The sequence below is a fragment of the Artemia sp. Qi Xiang Cuo genome, chromosome 7 (genome assembly GCF_049724085.1).
Source record: "Artemia sp. Qi Xiang Cuo chromosome 7, ASM4972408v1, whole genome shotgun sequence".
NCBI lineage: Eukaryota > Metazoa > Arthropoda > Branchiopoda > Anostraca > Artemiidae > Artemia > Artemia sp. Qi Xiang Cuo.
The window spans coordinates 45,070,361-45,092,931 of record NC_142800.1 but is presented as its reverse complement, the minus strand read 5'-3'; the positions used below and the strand labels follow the sequence as shown (position 1 = coordinate 45,092,931).

Here is a 22,571-nt window from a genome sequence, read left to right as displayed (position 1 = left end):
TAAACGTCGGAAACATGTTTGGGCAATAAGAAGGGAGGTATCACCCTGCAGCACCCTTGTAGACATTGTCCACATTTTTCCACGGAAAAATCCTCCCAGACAATTCCTTTCCCGCTGAAAATTTCTCCTGAACAATTCCCCGAAATATTTTCTCAGTGTGTAAAATTGTGCATCCAAGGAAATAGAAAGACAAAAAAGGTTTCCGTATATGAACTCAGGAAAGTTCTCCCAAGAAAATGTCTTCCTCACAAAAATTCTCCCCGTGGAAATACCCCCCCCCCACAGAAGACTCTCCCGTAAAAAATGTTCCTACGTGTCCCAATAACAAAAACTATATGTAAACAATGGAGGAATTGTATAGCTTGCAGCCGTTTCCCTAAGGGCTGTGGGTGGTCATGTCATCCTAAGACATATTTATAGACCAGACCTTTCAATTATGCTGAACCAAATAGTTGTCTAAAAATTTCAATTGGATGCCTTTAAAGGGAAAATGGGCATGGGAAGGGGGATAGTTGTCCTCCAATCTGTTTGGTCACTTAAAAATACACAAAAACTTTTAATTGTTGCTGAAATGAGCCATCTCCTGGTCTTCTAGGATACTTGATTCGAAACAATAACTCCTGGGGGAAATAAAACAAAAGCAACAACATATAAGACGCATCTGTGATCTTTCTTTGGCAAAAAAAAATAATTTTTTTTTTTTTTTTTTTTGTAGATAAGAGCTTGAAACCTTAGGGTTTTCTGATAGTTTTCTGGTCTACTAGGTCTCTTGGCTCGACACGATAATTCCTAGAAGAAAAAAAAAAAAACAAGCAACAGACATCCGTGATTTTTGTTTGCCAAATAATACCAAATTCCAAGTTTTTGAAGATAAGAGCTTGAAACTTCTACAGTAGTGTTCTCTGATCGTTCTGTAATTGGGGAGAGGGGCAGATACCTCAAAGAATGTATTTTAATGCCGAAAAATCCGACTTCTCAGTGAGACTTCAGATAAATACAGAATTACTTCAAAGATAATTTCGTTAACCACATTGGCCTGCCATAATGTAAGAAAAGGAAACGATCAAAAATGGGGTTTTTAATGCCAAACGAGAATACTGAATAAACAAACAAAGCGACTCTTTCTTTGAATATATTATTTTGCTTCGTGCTGAAGAAGAGAGGCGGTTGTCCTCTCAAAATATTCGCTTTGTTTGCTTATTCAGTTTTTCCGTTTCGCCTTAAAAACCCCAGTTTTGATCGTTTCCTTTTCTTATATTACATCAAAGGAAAGGGTAGAAACTGATATACAATCCCTTTTGATTACCGCGTATATTTCTGGTCTACGCCGTTATTATGTTCTAGTCCTTTCTTTAAAAGTTGAAAGTGATTAGATACCAACCAGGCCCAGTCCTAGAACTTTTTTTGATATCTGGTCCTTTTGTTACCCCATGGGATATCTGGTCGAGATTTTGAGGTATCTATTTTGTGGTTTTACTGCGGCTTCGCAATTTCGTACGTGGGGAAATATTGCTCGGGGGAGGGGGGATTTTCCGCGAGGGTAACTCCCAGAGAAACACCGACCCCGCTTGAATATCTGGGGGGATTTTCCAGGGATAATTTTCCGCGGAGTGGCGGGGGGACTTCCAAGAGGGAATTTCCCATGGGAAGGAATTTTCTATGAATTTCCGGTGGAAACGCCGGCCCCGTTTACTACTTAGTCACTTAAGTCTCTGAACTATGAGAATACCAGTTTACAATAAAAAATTGAGATGAAATTTGGTTTCTTTGAGAATTTCATCCAAAAAGGGCCATTCTTTAAATCGATTTGAAACTTTCCAGAGTCGGTACCTAGGTTATGGAGATCGATTGTTTGGTTGAGAGAGTCTGAAACTAGACGGTTCTAAAATATGGTATAAATTGTAACTGTAAGTCCCCGGGAGGGAAGGAACCTAAAATAAGCAGTTTCATTTGGAAAGATGGTCACCCTAAACATAGGACCCGAAAAGATACAAAAACTCTTTTATTTGTTCAAAATTTAAATACTTGAGGTTTTAGGCAAAAAGGAGCCTAATGCACAAGGAAAAAAAACAGAAATAAAAACATTATTTCCTCGAAAAAAGGACAAATTCTTTTTCGTCTTTACAGCACCCATAAGCTCCTGGGCAAAAGGGCTCCTAGTATACCGAGAAAGATCTAGAATGGCTGGAGGGGCACTGGCCTCCTGAAAGTGGGTCTAAAAACTTTTCCATCTATTGCTCGAAACTCGTATCTGAAATGCCATAGGCCAACAAGGTACTATTTCACGAGAAAAAAATGTATGCGAGGGTGCTCTAGATTATTCGTGATGTTCTTGCAATATGCTCTAGATTATTCGTGATGTTCTTGCAATGTGCTCTCGATTAGCTCCTCTTAGATGAAAGCTATAAAATTCACCATCGGTGTAAAAATAACGTTAGTTCAAGCTGGGATGATTCAAATTTACTAACGATGTAAAGCTGAATTTACTCCTGACTGGAAGTTTTACCTCTCAACTGATAAAAGAACCTTAAGTACTTGAGACATAATTTTATTTCCTTTGAGAGGGTCGGGTAGACCTTAATAAAATTAAAACATTTCAAACTTTGGTTAAATTGATATGTGACACCAAACAAATGTTGTTTTCTGATTTATTTTTTTTTTCATTTTTTTTAACTGACAGGGCATGTAGACAGGGACCTGGGGACCTTAATGACGGAAAAAACGAGCGATGAACCGGTTGTACTGATTCCTGACACCCAGTATAGGTCCAATTTCTTTTGTCTCCGATCGGCTAGCGCTTTACTAGGCATACTCTTGGCAAAAAGAACCCAAGAAGACGAAAACAAATGAAAAAACTGTTCCGCATTAATTTTTGACTCCCCGAAATAGATCAAAAATTGTTCCCCTTCTATCTGTAAGAAACTTTCAGGGCAAGCGGACGGGAACAGGAGAAGCTTGACGAGGAGAGAAATTGAGAATAAAATTTTGGCTTTATCAATTTTTACCGTGAAAAATTCAATTTCTATTTCACTTACCCGCTTGAAAATTTGTGGACAAGAAGAAAAGATCATGGAAATCTCTATTAAGACAAAACATTATAGAAACAAATGTATTTTTACTGCACCTTGAAGTCCGATTTTTCTAAAAAAAAAAATTTGTCTTTTTTTTTACAACAGCGCCAAAGAACTAATTCATTACAAATGACCTTGACTTGACTTGCATTTACATAAACAAACAGACGCTCCCAATAAAATAAAACATAACAAAATATGATCATTAGAATAGTGGAACAGGATGTATATTCAAGGGTGTCAATAGGATTAGTTTCAGCTTATGAAAGAGCAAAAACTGAACCTCCGATGGCAAGGCCATACCCAGGATTTTTTTTTCGGTGGGGGTTTTACTCAAACAATTCTTTTTTTTTGGGGGGGGGTACACAAAAAAACACTCAAAAAACGCATAGAAATTTTGTTTATGTCCATTTTGGTTACGTTTTTACGAGTCAGACAAACATTTCAGGGGGGTTCATACCCTATAGCCCTCCTACGCCTGGATACGGCCTTGTCCAATGGCAAGGCTCCGTGGAGTGCTGCATTGATTCTGACCCATGGGTAATATTTGTGGAGCAACACATCCAATTTTATCTTATTGGTAAGAAATGTGTATGCTTCCGGATCATGTTTGCATATATTTTGAGATTATTTTAAGCTTTTATTTGGAAGGTAAAATATTGCATTAGAAAACTTTCGAAACGAGTTCTGTATGTATAAAGTAATCGCTAAACTGTATTTTCGGCTTTTTTTTTTTTTTAATTCCTGTATTAAGAGTGTGTTCATTTTTTGATATATTATTCTTGCTTACTTTCATGGTATTAAACGTCTAAAATATAATTAACATAAAAATGGAAAATTATAAAATTAAAACAAAAATCGAAAACTTCTGCGTTTTGAAATCACGATTTACGATATTGTTTCCCAAAAATTGTGAGAGAGGTGGAAATTCCGCTCGGTTTTTCGATAAGATAATATTAAGTTCTAACAGTACTCAAAGCTTTTTGATTTCCATAAAGTTTAGCTTCCAGGTTAGGACATTATACTTAGACAAAATGAAAGGAATTCACAAAATCAAAGCTTCAAAATAGGAAAAACTAAACAAGGATTTTTATTTTTTGAGAAATAATGTCAGCTAATGTTCTTGAAAGATCAGGACCTGTCTATCCACGTCGGAAAAAAAAAATCTTCCTTTTCTATAACAAAAATTACCTCTAGGATATCAAAAATTTTGATGCATCATTACAACTTTGGAAACTATTTCCAAGTGGAAGAAGCAATTCCGTACATAAGGAATTCCATGTCATCTTGTATGCTTTTCATAGCATACAATATTACTTGATTAAAATAGAAGAGACATAAAATCAGAAATTTCAGGAAACAACCCAAAAAATCAAATTTTGACTGGTATTCGAGATCGACTTTTCCAGAATTATTTCCATGAAATCTAGAAGAGATACAGAATTTTTCTCTCGGGTTCTCAGAAAGATAATTTAATGTTATGCACGAACACGACACAGAATTGTTCTTTAGAAGCTGATTTTCATCACTAAGGCAGCTCTGTTTTGAAACCATGTAAAACATGAGGGAAAAAAATTGGAAAACTACAGCAAATCTTGTAAACCTCCCTGGAACTTTTCCATCCCGTTTCAAGACTCCCGTAACCAGGAAAAAATTTGAGTTTGCATCTTTTACCGCTTCGGGGCTACACGACTGATCCAAAAAAAAAATAGCTGCGAAAGGAGTAGGATTGCTCCACAACACAATTATGCAGACTTTCAATCCATATGAATAAAAAGCTCTCCATCCACCCAAGTTCTAAACTAAAAATGACTTTAAAGCTATTGCCCAAATCTAAAGCTGATCGAACATTTTGAATTACAATTTAAATTATCACAAAAATTTCCGTTGTAATCCAACATTTTAGTCATTAAGATGAAAACTGAAAACAATGTAGTAAATCTTTCTTTAATTGACCGAATACAGGTAACCATAAAAATTATACAAATTGAATATTTGTGATTTTGGGGCTAATTGATAAGACTTACGAGAAAAATAAGCAGTGCAGGTTTCTTATATATATGTTTACTTTTCTAACGCAATGGATTTAATGACGTGCGTTAACCGACTTCTTGGTCAGCCATTAATGTAACTGCACAGTAGCCAACTGTTTTACCTCCCGCTACCCTTTTTACCACCTTGCCTCTTCTTGCTAGACGTATAGTACGAACGTGAATCAGAGGTAACGTTCTAGCGCTGCCTTTAGTAAAGGGCCATAGGTTTTCGACGTATTATGTGTTTCTATTTCCTCAGATCAACTTCACATGGAACGTATGGTCTTATAAACTTCGGAGGGGGCTCATTTGATTACAAATTGGAAGTTCTAGTGCCATTTGTAAGAGTCCAAAGTACTCAGAGGGTGAACATCCCACTCTCACGCACTGTTTCTCCTAAAGATATCAAGTCACAAATTTTTGATAATTATTTTGTTCAAAATAGTCCAAAGGCAAAATAAATATAGCTCCTGGGCTGACATAAGCCCGAATATCCCCCGGGGCAAGGGCAGTAAGCTACGGAAGTTGTCCTTTGCTTAAATGTAAGATTTGTTATTGGAAAAGGGGGGTATGTTTCAAGGCCGTATCTAGGGGGGGTGGGTTACCCGGTTTGACCCCCCCCCCCCCCGAAATTTTTGACCGACTCGAAAATAAGTGGAAAATTAGTAAAACCTAGGTAAAAATCAGTAAAATTAGTCGAAAACTAAGTAAAAAATTAGTAAAACCCCCCCAAAAAAGTCAAAATTAGTAAAACCCCCCCTGAACAAAAATCCTGGATACGGCCCTGGTATGTTTGATCCTGGGTCTCCGAACCTTGGGGTATCAACGTAAAATTTTCAAGAAACGTTGAGAAAGATGTCAAACAAATCAAAATACCCAATGCACAAGACATGTTTTTGGGCCTTATCTGAAACTCTTTACATTCTCCCCCTCTCAAGAAAATATGTGTTCATCCTAGCCCAAGAGACGGTCCTTGAAGATTTCAAGCAAACTGACATACAAGATACCCCTTTCAACTGTAAAAGCTATACTTAAACATTTAGCAATATATGTCATTTACGTTTCTATCCTAGCTGCTGGGGGTCAAGTCATTCCCAGAGCCATATATATGGGGCCTGTCGACAATTTTGAAAAACTGGCTGTCTAAAAATTTTGATCTGATATCGTGGACAAATTGTCGGGAAAAACATAATACATGTGAGACACTTGCACTTTACATAGGCTATGTTACAGCACTTTCGCTGATGAACAATTATTCATAAATTTGAACCCTTGCCCAAGAGGGTTGAACAATTCGATTTACCGTTAGATATGTATTTATTTTACATTTTCCCAAAATTTTGACGTTAAGCCACGCTTGCCTGCAAGGAGCAAAAGGGAACAAGCATTGTGCCGGAAGCAGCCTAGCTGTCCTTTGATTGTTTTCGGTCTTTAACAAGGGTATTAGAATTTCTATTCAAATGAGCCTTTTTCAAAAATTCTACGACCAATGGACCGATCAGGTTACCTAGGGTGACACAAAAAAAAATGCATCCGCAAAAAATTATATATTTCCTATTTTAATTTTTGGAGTTTCTGTCACAGAGCTCCTGGGCAACCAGAACCTCATGGTTTGAATTTACACGAAAATTGGATCATTGTTGGGGGTGGTTCCTCACCCCCTTCCCCACTTTTTTCTGCAGTTACATAAATTTTAATAATGTTTTAATGTGTAATTTCAAACTGAACCCACATATTTGTATACACAATAAAATTCAGATTTGTATGGTTTTCAAACTTCCGGTTTTTTCAGTTTCTTTTACTGTTGGATTACTATTTACTTACGGTCGTATGCTAAAAGTTGTTTCATATAGTAAATGCCTAATTACTGCATATATTTTTTGCGCTTTTTCTGACTTACAACAAAAAATTTCCAAATCTTGCTAAACTTCTACATCAATAATGCAATAATTCTGTAAACTATATGTTTCCGTCTAATCAGGAACCAAAAACAATTTTCATTCGCTTTCCATCACTTAGCATAGTACCTAATTATTTCTTAGCTTCCATCATGCTTTTACTGATTCCCAACAAGGTGTTACAGATTTTGGAAAACTTCTATATCCACATGCGATACTGCTATATTATTATAAGAATTCGAAACAATTTTATTCAGTAAACAAAACTCAAGAGAGTTTGGATTCGTGCTAACTATAAGTCATAGTAGTGAGATTATTTTAATACTATTGCTGAGCAGTGTAATACTGTATATATAACATTAGAATCGATTCAAACATACGAAACATTGTTAAATAATAGCGAAGAAGGAACAACATGCGGCACCGTAATTAAGGAAGAGTTCCAAAAGGGCAAAGAACCTCCCTGGCTACTATAAAGTCCGGAAACGCCCTGCAAACATCTACTTACAATATAATGAAAAGCAATCATATCAGAATGAATGCCTTGCATTTCATCAATTTGGCAAAATGGCGTCCTAATAACTATAAGCATAAAAGTCGTTTAAACTTAGCCTTCCAGTGAGAGAATTGTAAAAACAAATTGGAATATTTCAAAATCAAATGAACAATTGACATCTTCTTTTAGATGAACTAAACAATAAAAAGAAAAAAGAAAACGAAAAAAGAAAAATTTTGAGTTTTTGTTTCAAAGTAATTTGGAAAAAACCGTACCCATACTGAGAGCCATTTTATTTTCTATTGTAACGTCACAGGCAGTCTTTGAGGTGCAAATTAAAGATTAATTGTTATGTTTTTCCAACTTTTGCGACAAAGACAAAATGATAAGATATTTTGGGAAAAACCAAGCGAGTTTAAGGAAACAAATCAATACTCCCTTGGAAACCTGTGTGTTAATCCCCTGGGAAAGAACTTTTTTCCTTTTTTGGCTAAAGATGGCAGCAGTTTATCACCATAGTGTCATTTCTGGTTTAAAATTTGACTTTAAATTAAACCTAGACAATTTTAAGTAGGACTGTTACTTAGTAATAAAAATAAGGAATTTTTGGGAGTTATAACTAAACAAATCAAAGAGATCTTTTTTATCTCGGGGAAAAACAATATCAAGAGATAACATTCATTGCTAGTACACATTTCTGGGATAATTCTCAGAATGAGGTAATTTCGAAATTCGTATTTAAAATTTCTGGACCTTTAAATTTGCTCACCTCAACAGTTCTAGCTGCCAAGTAATTAATCAGTTGTGCAGTAATCATACCAAGAAGTTTCAGTCCAAGTGGAAGTAACATCTGTATTTAAGACTTCCTATCAACACAACAACCCAATACCTTTGTAAGTTGTCTCAGTTTTTTCAATACATTTCTTGAAGGAAGTATCTTTTATGCTTTAAACTACTTATATTAAAAAGGTTTTAACTAAAAATAAAGAATAAATTTTAAACATAAGACAAGGGGAAATTAATACGTAAACATAGATTTGTCCATTCGCACAGATTTGTCATAACATCCATGACAACCCAACAAGCTTTGTCATGACGACCCAACACTTTTCATTCATGATTTCTCTCTGTCTGGATTTCATCTCCCTTAGTTTCTTAGGTTTTTTCATTGGCAGAAAAGTCTGGAGGATTCTATAAGTCTAAAAGTCTAGGGTAGTACAACTAAGGACTCCAATTTACTTCGAAGGTTACATAACGTTGATGGTTCTGAGATTAAAAATCTACCCCCCCCCCCCCCCGGTCTTTGGTAGGTATAAATGCTGTACTTTTTCTTTATTGCCATAAAAATTATGGCAAATATGTCAAAAGGTACTTCATAAACACAAGATTTTAAAAGTTTTTAATTATTGTTAATCGTGTCCCCTGTAGAATAATAATTTTTCCTTCAACACTGGCAACCTCTTCCAAAAGATACCGTCCCAGTTTTCCCTGTTTTTGCTTCTCAGTAGACGGATAGGTTTATTTTGAAACATACAAACTGAGGACACTTTCATGGCCAGGGCAGACAGTCATTTTCAGGAGCCATATCATTCCTATTTCTGGGTGTTACTGTCACTGATTGAAAAGCAGCTTGTAAAAGGGAATGGTTGCAACTACATTGTAGTATCCGGGCTGGAAACAAGGATTAAGTATTGTTGCAGGGATCAAGATCTTTTCGCTAGTTTAACCTGAAGTTCTTCTGGTCATAGCCACCCTATGTGGATTGGCTTGATTTAGAACAAACCAGTTGCGTGGACAGCTCTCTAAAATAGTTCAAGCAATTACATCAAGTCTATAATTGATGGTGTAAGTATAGAGAATGTGACACCTCTTTCGGATTGAACTCTAACTGCAAGTTCTTCAGTGCACTCAGGCAATGACACTAACCCATGTACCAGGAACTGTTTGGATTTGGTTATATCCGATCTTTTGAAGTACTTTCTGAATAATGACACGGGAGTTTCAGAATGGAATGATCGGTCACTAGCGTCTTCAATTGTGGCTAGAATGAAACCATGATCGTGTAGAGGATTGGAAGCTGTCTGATTGCTTCCAATAAAGCTGACAAGACATTGGCCACAACTAAAGTAATGCCTTCAGCGTCTTCGAATGCAATCCTTATATTAAGGTGCAAAACACGACCAAACAGACTAAGCCTTATTGTTCCTTCAAGGTCATCAGTTTCTATGACTTCTTCATCAGTAACAAGCTACAGAAGTAACAGCAACGATTTTCAGTCAAATCTTTCTGTTAGGTGTTTTTGTCTAGCACACTTGAGAGGTTAATTTTAAAAAACAGACAATTCCGATTCGATTACAATTTAATTGAGAAACATGGAATCAAATATAATCATACAATTATGCGATTAACCAAGCGTATCCCTACTACGATGACTTCTTTAATAATTCTACTTTTAAATAATGTCCTTTTGCATAAATTTAGAACAAAGATCCAGGGATTAATAAAATCCTCATTCATTATAAAGCTAGAATATATAACACTAGGTCAAAATTCAAATGCCCCACAGTGACTAGTTCAGATTTTGTACATTTTAGGTTTTCAGAATACTAGGAGTAGGCCAAATCCTTTTTTTTTACCAGGCTTGAAATAAATGCTAACGTTTTATCCAGTAGCGTTTCTTACCGAGGAACACTTGTATGCACAAGTCCAAATTTTCAATCTATAAGGAAAGGAGGAAGGAGGGGTCATGGTACTACACCAGAGCTCTGGAGTAATTCACTGTATTAATTTCTTAAGTAAAAAAAAGTATCTCCAACGCTAAATTTTTCACTAAACTTCGTATTAGACGCATATGAGGGCCTCTTTCATGGAATCCCCAAGTTTTTTTTTCTTTGTAATTTAATTTCTTATATTTTCTATCAATTTTGTTGTCTTTTTTTTTGTTCAAAAGTTCCCCTCTCCCTTTCTCTAGTAGACTCCTAATCATGCTGCTGCTTATATGATAACATGTTCTGCTGAATGGTAGTAGGGATGTAGATCAATTACCTACCTCAGTACAGAAAATACCATATAAAATCAAACTCAGAAAATCTTACCATGGAATTACCCCAGAAAGTCAGTTGAAGAAATACATTTCTTTTAGTATAAGCATTAAAATATATCAGCACATTATTTTCAACGATACCCTTTTTTGTTTCGTAATAGCTAAAAGTAAAACGTAGTAAGAAGTTTGGCTTGTGATATAACTTCCTCCCCTATTCTTCGGAAAGTTTAAGCACAAAATAAACATATTTTAATAATCATCACTTAGTTAAGAATTTTGGTGCAAAAAAAAAAAAAAAAGTCAGACGTGCTGTTCAGAGATTGCATGTATTTTATAAGAAGTCAGAATAAAAGTGACCAAGAATATTATTTCTTTTTTTTAGAGTTTGGATTTTTGTAAGCCCTACCGCCCTAACAATTGTCACAGCCAGCTAAAGCAAAATTGTTCTTTTACAAATATACTATTATTTTGTGCAGCATCCTCTAGCCTTGTCAAACGAACAAAACTACAAAAATTTATTTTAAAAATAATGGAGTGAGAAAAAAATACTATCGTGAAGTACAAACAATCTACTTTTGGATTTAACTTTTAGGTGCCTCTTTATTGAAACAGATACAGAATATAGATAATGATTATGTATTCTCAATATTCTTCATCCAGTTTTAAGAAAAAGCAGGAAAAAAACATTAAGAAGTTCATGTATTTGCAAATTCCAGTTTACAAAATGATCTTTATCATATTTTAGCACCGACTTGACTAACCTCTAGAATATCAGGATAGTTACAGTTGAAATTGAAGTGTGATTTTTAACAGTCTGGCTTCATACCCAGACCCTTAAGAAACTGACACACAATAAAATTAGTTTCCTCCCTCTCCACATACTCGTACATTTAACCGGGCGGACAACGGTAGTGAAGAAAAATAGTATTAGAAGAACCAATTGTCATTTTTACTTTAAAAATAGAACTTTCTAAGCTAATACAATACTACTACTACTACTAACAACTCCCTGCAGCACCAAGCCGCCTGAGGTCAACACAGCTACGCACGCTCCTCCTCCACCCCAATCTATTCAAGACCTCCCTTTTTACACCCGTCCACGAAGTTCCCATTTCCTTTAAATCTTTCTTTATGACGTCCTCCCACCCCAGACGAGGGCGACTTGCTTTCCATTTAGCCCTAGACGGTTGGCTGAAAAGAACAATATTCGGCAATCTGTCATACTTCATCCGCACAACGTGTCCTAGCCACCTCAACCTTTCTTTCATTATAGCCCTAGAGAGCGGTATTGAACCACATTTTCCGCATAGCCTATTGTTTGAAATACGGTCATTCAACCGGGTACCCAGAGCAATCCTTAATCAATTTCTCTGGAAAACATCTAGCAAATCTTCATCCACGTTTCGGATAAAACATTCGAATGAAAACAGCATTTTCACAGAAATTCAAACATGAAACTGTTTTATGCAGTTGTGGCCATTAACAAGGCAAAATATTAACCTGCAATCAATGTTCAGCATATCTAACAACCAGGAAAACGGCAGTGATCAGCGTTTTCCAGGTTGGGATACTCCAGCAGGTGGGTCCAACCGTTGTCTGGATGAAGTATACTTTCCTTTCCTAGCGGGTTGCACTCCTCATTGTCCTATCCTCGGCTGATAACCACATGGAATTAATAAGTAACCATCTCTTTTAAACCTTTTATCAACCACTGGCTTCTTGTTGCTTACCCATGTATCTATTAACAAGCAGGATGGAAAAAATGCCGGAGCCATTGAATTGTCTATTACGGGCTTTTCTTCTTAAGCCATAATTACCTAATTCTCTAACTTACCATATGAACGCTCCTAAGCATAAGTTTTAGTAAGCCTTGAATCATGAACATGGTGTGGAGAGTCTTTCGTTCTTTCTTTCTTATTTTACTTCTCAACTTTGAATTCGCCATGCTTCGACCTATAATCAGACACCATTACTGTAAGGTGTGATATCACCATAAGCAAAATAAAGGCAACTCAAGAACAAGTGGAAGAAACCTTTACACCCTGTTTTAATCGGAACATCTCCCGGTCCTCCGACCGAAACGTCGATGTCTTCAAGCTCATCTGGTAGCGTGTTTGTCCCCGAGTATATTTCAAAGTTAAGAATAAATCTCTTAGGACCAGGGGCGTAATTTCGTCAAAATCCTGGGGGGGGGGGGGGGGCAAAGTTGGAGCCAATTTTCCCAAATAAAGTGAAAATGACAGTAAAAACTAAAAAAATAAGCCGTTTGGTACCATATAGGTACTATTTAGTACTTTAAAAGTACTATACAGGTGCAGTATAGTACTAAATAAAGGCAACTGATAGTATTATAGAGGTAAGAATATACTAAAGAAATGATCTGTTTCTGTTGATGCTTGAATTATGCAGGTTTATCTTAGTTTTGACATGATTTTGATAGAAACTAAATTTCAGCTGGGGGGGGGGGGGGTCAAACTGGGGTCTGCAAACTGTGCCAAACTGTGGGTCTGGAAACAGGGGGGACTGTGGTTGGGGGTGAACCGAGGTCTGGGAGGGTTATTTGCCCCTCCTCCTGCCCCATAGAAGATTACGCTCCTGTTTAGGACGAGCGAGAAGAAAAAATTTGGTAACCCATCTTGTTCACGGTTATTAAGAATATATCCTACCTTAATTGAAGAGGTATAAAAGAATTAGATGTAAAGACATAAAAGAATAATGGTATAGAAAAATTGATTGCGTATTAATCAAAAGGTTTTTGTCTCTGCGAAATTTGAGGAACCTGCAACAAAAGCTATGAAATACCAGTTATACTATTTAAACACAATTTACATCCTTTGCATCTTCACAAACTGAATTTTAGTGTGAAACTTCAGGGTATTCCTTAGACACATCAATAATTTCTTTTATATCCTACCAGTGATCCGAAAATAATTTCCGACGATCTCCAATCAACCTGCCCTTTAGATTTAGAAACAATTACGACACCAAAAAACGCTTGTATGTCCATTACTATGATCTCCAAATTTACCCTTAAATTCAGCATAAATTCACTTTCGTTGGGAAACGCTTTCTTCGAATAAATTACTGAGAAAATACTTTAATTTAGTCGTCAAATTTATAAGCGACAGAACATCCTTGCTTTTCATAAACCCTAGTGTGAGCTATCAGACAAAGTAGCTATATAATGCTTGTTTGTATTTAAATAACTTAGCGGTTTATAACACTTAAGTATTTTAACGAATTAACGAAATATTTTGACCAAAAAAACACAGTTTAATGTAGTGAGTGGAACCTTTTTTGTCATGAACAATTTTTTTAACGTTAGGCTTATACGTTGTAGCGGCCATTTGATTGCCGTTACGGAAATCTTCGTCATTCAACTGATTCCTGTGTCTGCTTTTAACAAATTGCACGCCAGAAAATAAAATCTCCCATAGACAAGTTGAGCTGAACATTACCTTCACTCGTACACCAGCCAATATGTTCATTGCTCGAAGTGAGTGCTTTTAATGAAAGGTTACTTTGAAAGTCAGTCAGTCCTATTGCAGCGTTATCTTCATCAAAATATTGCAAGACAAGTAAAAAGTTCTTCAGCGTCAGTCTCAACAAAAGGAGATGTGACTAACTCTGCTGCAATGAAAATGCCTTTGAAAGCGCTGACTGAATTGATTTTTCATGTCGGAAAGAATTACAATATGAACTTGGATGGTACAAGGAGGTTGCGAAGGTCCTTGGTTGTCAATGCTCTGCTTCAAACAAGTGAAGTGTTTGTATTCACCCTGGGTAAGGTTTTTTCCCCGTAGCTCGAGCATTTTAGTAATGAGGCCATATCTAAAATACCCCCATAACTATCTTTATATTTGCCTTGAAGCTGCAGATTAAGGGTATTTAGCTTTTCGATTATCTCTATAAAAAAAAAAAAAAAAAAAAAAAAAAAAAAAAAAAAAAAAAAAGAATCTCCTAGCCAAGCTAGATCTTTTAGCTCATGGAATGACTCCCCTCGCACTTCCGAAAATTCCACTAAAGTAGGAAACAATTCTTTGAAATGTGGCAAACCCAGTCTCGGCTAACACAAACTTCTGTATTTAGCAATACATCACCATGCTGGCATTATAAATCTTCCGTCCTGAGTCCTGAACAAATATCTCTGAAGGGCCTTACTTTATTTACGAGCTTAACAACTGTTTTCATCGCATTGCTGATATTCGAAGACTTAACAAATAAAAACTACTGGTGTATGCAAGGGTTAGACAGAAATTTAGGAAATTTGTCTTTACGACATAAGGCAATAAATCCTTTCTCGCCACCTACCATATTGGGAACTCCATCGATTGTCAAACCCACCTACTTTTGTGCAGAAATACTTTCAGAGTCAGATGGCTTTTTAAAAGTATCCATAGGGACCAACATTAAAGTCGTTACTCAAACATAGGAAGAACCGCCAACCAAATTCAATTATGCTGTCAATTGTGGTCCCGTTACAATGCAAATAGTAATCTTACAATACGAAATGGTCAATAAAGACTTAAAAGTGTATTCGTTTACAGTATGCAGAAAAGACGATTTAAGTAAAGCAGCCTCACTCCTAAATAAATAGAAAAGACACTGACTGAATTGCAGATGTGCAGGTCATTAGTTCTTTTTTTTTTGGTTATTCATAGGTTTGAAATAGGTTTGAATCATGCTAGGAACTCCAAGCACTTTGTCAAAAAAAATCCCTGCGAGCCACAAAAAATTTTCCTGTGAGCCACCAGTAGCTAGCGACCGACAGTTTAGCGATCTCTGCCTTAGGTAGAATTGTTCTGGTCATGAGTCAACACAAACAGGAGACGCAGTATTGTCTCCTTCAGAGCTGACGTATTGCCCAAACTTCCCACTTGCCCTCCGTTTGACAGACGTTCCTGCTTTTCGTTCCAAAGACCCTTATAATCCTCTAGCAGGTGACAAGTCACCTTACAAAATCAGGTTTGATGCCTGAAATTTACTGGGTAAAAAGCTTTCATTTTGGAAGCTCTGTAAAACAGGAAGCAAGAGCGATAAGGGTTCTGTCTTAGTATATAGTAATCCTTTACAAAGGCTTGATAGTGTTTGTCGCTCAGTTAATTTCATTTTCTTTTCTTGCCCTCTTTTATTCTTTTCTTTGGCTGAATGTTTCTCTGCAGGGGGAATTTATTATTACGTTTTACAAAAACGTGTCTTTTTTGTTTTACCTCATAATTAGTCTGTTGTGAGCAAATCGGGCTGCACTTACCACATTTATTTGGTAATAGTTATGCAAGGAACCCTCATGAAAATTTTCGAATCGCTTCAAGCTACTTAATATTCAAAAAAATTGTTACCCTTTAGGATTTTGAAATTTTGTCTTCCGACAAAATTTCACTGTATTATTTCTAATTGGTTGACTAATGTTATCCATTTTGGAGAAGATTGAATGTTGATTTGCTCAAGACCAGACTGACAGCACAGGCCAGAAAATTAATGATATTATCTGAAATCAAACCTTTGACAGCGCTCATGAAAATTTTCGAATCGTTTCAAGCTACCTAATATTCAACAGAAAATTGTTTTACCCATTAGGATTTTGTTAATTTAACCTATGGTTCTAAATTTGTTAGCTGTCACGAACTTCCAGAGCCTAAATCAGCAATAAAACACAGTGGTTGATACTGTAAAGAAAATTACACGCAACAATCCAATCAACCTTCCTGTGTGTGGTCAAAAAATAGTCAGCGCTAGATTATCATTTTCAAGAAAGAAACAATCAAACAGAAGTCCAACCCAGTAATCAAGGATAGCGTAGATGCTAAAGATTATTTAATGTCTGATGGCAAATGATTTTTATGAATTTTCGGTATTAATTTAGATTTTTGTGGAATACATTAGTGAAAGTACAAAGAGATAATCCAGTGCTTATTGCATTCCTACAAAATGCATGTAACAGGGTTTTAGCGCATCCTACACAGGGATTGAAATGACTTGGTGTCGTTTTTTTTTACTCAGTACTACCATAGTCATAGTTTCATATATTATGTCATGTAATTTTTCATTTTTTTTTACTTTTAGGCCGGTAGAATGTTTATCATGTCTCGTCTCTCCAATTTCAACATTGTACCGATGCTGACACCCTTTGCAGGAAATATCGACCAGCCAGCAACCACGGATTCAAATCACTGAATTATTTTGATATCTTATCATTGTGCGTTCGTTCAAGGGCGTTAAATCAGAGCTGTCAGTCAATGAAATCTTTAAATTTGCTCACTAGTTTCGGTAACTTATCAGGCATGGTTCAGCTTTGGGGATTATTCATTATAAGCCGTGTTTTAGCGGCAAACAACTGCCAGTTGCGAAAGACAAATAGAACGTGAAGCTGGCTTACCAGACCAGATATAAATATTGCACCAGTTAGTCGCGAGTTACGAATTAAAAAGCAAATTATTTAAAAATTGACCATGCTTCCACTGTCATAATAACTTTCTTTCGACAAACCAGGGTAAATAATATGTCTCATTCATGATTTTAAGATTTTTACACATACTATTCGTTTCTTATTCATTGACTACGAAACAAAGTAAAATTCAAAATTGAGAGTTTTATTAGGGTGGTTAACTTAATAATTTGAATTTAGTACCAAAAGCCACTAGCCGAAACAGTTTCCACGAGCAGGCTGTATTAGCTTTCCAAACCTAGCCTACTTCTTGTCTTTTTGCAATTAACGGTCTGATAGCTTTTCGCTAGTCACGAATAATGGAAATAAACAATGGAAAGTAAAGCCGGCTTACTTTCCAGCTTGCGAATAAAGTTCTTTAATAGCAACTGATTCCAACCTTCTAAACAATTCTACAATCGAATATTCTTCAATTTTAACTTCTACACCTCAATTCTATGATTCAACCTTCTACAATCTTTGAATCAAGGTTATTACTGCATCTGCACATATTTGTTGAAATTCAGTCCTAGACTCTCAACGAGAATGAAGTTTATCGGACTCATGTGAAACGATAAGCTCATTGCCAAAACAAAAAAATTGTAATGTAAACATCGTTAATATTTATTTTAATTATATCTGACTGATTGTGATTTGACTGATTGTGATACTGTTGATATCACCTACTACCAGCTGTGAAAAGTGAAAGGATTAGATCAAGGAGATTTATCAAACATCACATTTATTGCTTAAATATTGTGTGACTGTTAGCACGTCCACAAGAAACTATTAAAACAATGTGCACCATCTAATCTGTCTTAATTTGTGTTCCATGAACCCTCTTTTTACAGCGAATTTTGTTACCAGGAGACTAGTGCTTCATTTACGTCTGAAATAATTAATATCTTAGTTTTAATTTCTGGTGCTAAGTGAATGAGCCGTGTAAACACAGATGAGCAATAATACAAGCAAGTAGGGATGTCGGACATGTTTGAATCATTCCAGTATAGTTGGTCTTTATCAATTTCTATGTTGGAGCTAAGTGACAGAGAATATCTCAAAGAGTTTGAGAAACAGATAAGAGAGGAAACTTTATCGCTCTAAGACGAGTTAGATAGGAATTAAAAACTACAAGCGACACTAACAGTCCGGTGTCTTTCAGAAGAACTTGAAATATTTAAAACAACCTTAATTTGAACTTATCCGAATTTGAATTTCAACTGACCTAAGTTTATTTGCATCAAAGAAAGGACTGTATTAAAATAGGCATTTGTTTTTGTCTTAAGCCACCTTTCATTGATACAATAATATACTTCGGCTGAAGTTAATAAGCAGATCACACTCTAGTTTTGAAAAATCGTCGTAATAAAAGCTATAAGGCCCTTTTGGCAAAAGCAATTTTTCTATCTTCGGTCTAATGTAAAGCAAATGTGAAAAAAAAAACTAATAGATAGTCTTGTTCTGAGTGTCACAGTCAATCTTATGACTTTGCAGGTTAACAGTAGAAGCTACAATTTCTTTTTTTATGTAAGAGAATAAATCGAGCTTCCTCTCTTATCACTTTCCCATTCTCTTTGGATTGACTCTTGAACAATGTCTAACCCATTTTTTTGCACAGAAGCCATTATATAAATACCTATGCTGCGTTCCTAATGTGCTCTTTAAGCCGCGACCATGAAACAAATGGAATTGGTAACTTTACTATGAATACTTGCAGCAACCGTTTACAAGCATATAAATCAAAAATAAACAACGGCCACTCTTATTTTGAGCATAAATTACTTTGAATAATGCTCTATATTAGACTAAATTGTGTCCTCATAGCTATCACGGCAACAACGAAAGTTATATTAATCAGTAACAATTTTATACTTTTGGTAAAATTGATGACCTTATCCTTCATTTTTACTATAGGTTTACATATATAAAATGTAGATAAACTGAATTAAAATAGCAGAGAGTAAGAAAAACAGGCCATAAATAGAAGATGAAAGCCTAGCAAGTAGTCCAAAAGGCGTTTTGGGTTTAAAAGACCTAGATTATAAATTACCCTGCAAAGCTATGCTAACCTTTGCTTTTTTTCAATATTTAGTGATTTTAAAGTTTATCTTCTTGTAGTTACCATTCCCATTTGTTCTACCTTACTACTTACCCTAAGTATTGCTTTGTATGTATATCGTTGGTGAGATACAGTGATGATTATTAAATTACGTCTTAAAGTATACACTAATAGGATCGGTTTATCTACAGTGAAGTATATATAGAGGTTCTCGAGACCGTATCTGTGCGTATCTAGAATCACCTCTAGGTCCACTTGGTTTAATTCTAAAGGAGGAATATCCTGATAGATCCTTACAACAAAAAATAAAAACTAGTTGCTACCTGTAACACTTACAAAGAAGAATACGAACAAGAGATATAGAGCGAAACAAAAACTTAATCCTAGTTAATGTAGCAAAACTAATGCAAGAGGGAGCCAAGTTCATCAAACGGCAAAAAGAGGCAAAATAAGATGATTACAATATGGAAACAAAAAATACATCCAGATTTCGAGGGTAGGGCCACAAGTTCTCTCCCCTGAGTATGTATTTCATGTAAATAGACTCAAAGTTCTACTTGGACATTTAGTTCGAAAACTTTTAGGCAGATTGGACACGTACATTTTTTTTTTTTTTGCCACAAATCTGCTCCCTCTAAAACACAAAATATGAAGGCCTCTTGCTTGCTCCTTCTCCACATTACGTTACTCCAAAAATTTCGGCAGAATCCAAACCTGTCTTTCCTGAGATGTTACAGATAAGCCATTTTGATAACCTGGATACATTGTTTCTTTAATTTACTTCAACCTCTCCCCCAACTCAAAATTAGCATTCCACTTTTCCCCCAGCACCTTCTATAATTTCAAAATCAATCCTTCAAGCTGGTCCTGAGATAATGCAGATACGCTCTTTTGAAAATCAAAGCACACATGGTCTCTTTCGTTCTACATCGCTATTTCACCTAGAATTTAACATAAGAGGACAATTCTTTCTTTGACAGAAAATAACATTTCTCTGTTTTGATTAAATAAAATAAAACACGTTTTTAACAAATGGATTTTGGTTGAACTTTACCCGAGTGTTTGCTTGTTTTTCAACGCTTTTAATTCTACTAGATTTTAATTCTAAAAATTAATTTAGCTACTGTGACACTAGTACTATTAAGGCTAAGTCTTCTACGGTAAAATTTGAGAGAACAATGATGGAAAATTTGAAATAACAAAAGCCACTATGTGCCTTTAGTTTTTCAAAGAGCGTATCTTAAGAATTGATATGTGTATTAGATTGGAACATAGGGTGTTGAAGGGGATGTTGAATAGAATCAACGGTGATATGTACATACTGCTACTAATGCTACTACACAAGCTAAGGGTATGAAGGTGAAGCTTTCAAGGAATATCTAGGCAGAAGTTGAACTAAATGAAAACTAACTATGATCATGCAGATTGTCAAAAGGGTAACAAAGCAATATCGCAATAACGGCTTACATTATAAGTTAGAGCTTTCAGGGTAAGTTATGGCGGATTTTGCACTAGCTAGAAGACACTATGTGTGTACTTTTTATACTACTTCTACGGTTACTGTAGCTAATGACACTAATAAGTTGGCAATAAGTTGAAACTTGTAGGGAACATTTAGGGGAAGTTTTAATTAAACAAAAAAACTATGTGCTTGCCAGTATTAAAAGAGCATATAAACAATATCATAGGCAGCGCTGCTCTATCATAACTAATAATATCGTTGATATTTTAAAGGAGCTAATTTGGTTGGAAATTAAAATTCTAGTGCCCTTTTCAAGAGTCAAAAGTGACTGGAGGGCAATCAGCTTTCCAATTTTGTTTCCCTGAAAAAGACTATGCCAATATAAAACGAACAGAAATTAATTAAAAAACTTTTTCAACAAAATGAGTTTTTAAAGGGAAAGTAAAGAACTCTATTAAACCAAAAATGAGCAAAAATAGAATCAAATAATCTACCAAGCGTAAAACTGCCACAAATCAGCATCAATAAATAAATGAAAACCAAAAAGAGCGAAAATTACAATAAAGAACCGAGTCAAAGAAATTAACATGATTAGGGCTCAAACCCCCTATGACTTCTCAAGGCCAGAACATAATTTGCACTTTACTGATTACTAAGATTTTAAAGAATAAATATGAGCATATGTATATCAATCTGACAAGGTACATTCATTTGTATTTTCTTCCTAATATTAATTTATGCTCGTTTTGAGCTTGACTCGATTATTTATTGTAATTTCTGTTCGTTTTGGGTTTCTTTTATTTATTGATGCTGACTTGTGGCAATTTTACACTTCGTAGATTATTTGATTCTATTTTTTCTCATTTTTGGTTTAATGGAGCTCTTTACTTTTCCTTGAAAAACTTATTTTGTTGAAACAGTTTAATTTTGGTTAATTAAAATAAGATACAAACAACGGGTCTAAGGCCTGTAGAAGGAAACATGACGAACTAAACGACGGATATTTCTCTTGTATAGAACTAGGTGTCTTCAACGTTAAATTGAGAAGAAACTAATTAAAAGGGTAAAGACAAAATCTGGAATAATCTATAAAATATGAAATTTAAGATATTAAGCAAAAAACAATAAAAAAAAGAAACAAACCAATGGCGCTTAAGTTGCGCCAAAGGAGCTTGCATTTTGTTGACTGTAGGGTGCCCGGTGCAGGAAAGACTCGTGACCTCAAGTACTGGTTACTCTGGTTGCGTGTAGGGAATTTAAAAATTGTTTTAAATATTTTTACTTTTATAACTTTAAGAAATCAAAAATTAATTAAAATTTTAAGGAATAAAGATCAGCATATGTATATTAAACTGACAAAGCACATTTTTTTCAGTAAATTCATTTGAACTTTTTTTCAGTAAAGTACAAATTATATTCTGCCTTTTAGAAAGCATAGGGTTTAGAACCCTACTCGGATGAATTTCTGCTCGTTTTGAGTTTGACTTATTTTAATTTCTGTTTGTTTTAGGTTTCATTTATTTGTTGATACTGATTTGTGGTAGCTGTATGCTTGGTAAAATTATTTGATTCTATTTTTGTTCATTTATGGTTTAATGGAGTTCTGTACGTTTTTTGAAAAACTTATTTTGTGCAAAAAGTTTTTTTGATTAATCAATATATACAAGCCTACCTGTGTAGCTCAGCGGCTCCAGGACTGGTGTCGCTGGTTATTTGGTTTAAACCGGGGTCAATGGTGTGACCCTGTTAGCTCAGCCAGAGTCGACCTAGCTCTAAATGAGAACCTGGAGAAACCTGGGGGAAAACAGACGAAGCGTTGGATGGTTTGTCCCCAACCACGCACTGCACTCCCGGTAAAAGGCATCGAATCAGGAGATCGGTACCTGCGCAACGCAGACCATTGATAAGCATGCTAAAAATATAAGTAGAAAAGTACCTGTGTAGCCGTGCCAGGCCAAGGCGGTGAAGCCGCTGGGCATATATATACATATATATATTTTTGGTAGTTCTGACTCGATTGGTTCTCTAAGAATGTCCACTAGATAGCAATCATAGCATGTTGACCCAAGTTGGGTCAGATTTCTG

At 35.5% G+C, this 22,571-nt stretch overlaps 1 protein-coding gene across 2 annotated transcripts in view; it reads left to right on the top strand.

The window, feature by feature from the left end:
* LOC148950332 (regulator of G protein signaling 7-like) overlaps positions 1-19,172 on the top strand; it is a 245,472-nt gene extending 226,300 nt beyond the window's left edge. For both annotated transcript variants that reach the window (XM_089092302.1, XM_089092303.1), the window contains one exon: positions 16,605-19,172. In XM_089092302.1, coding sequence (XP_088948428.1) covers positions 16,605-16,715 — 111 coding nt within the window. In that variant the 3' untranslated portion in view covers positions 16,716-19,172. The remainder of the gene's footprint in view (positions 1-16,604) is intronic.
* Positions 19,173-22,571: the final 3,399 nt, after the last annotated feature.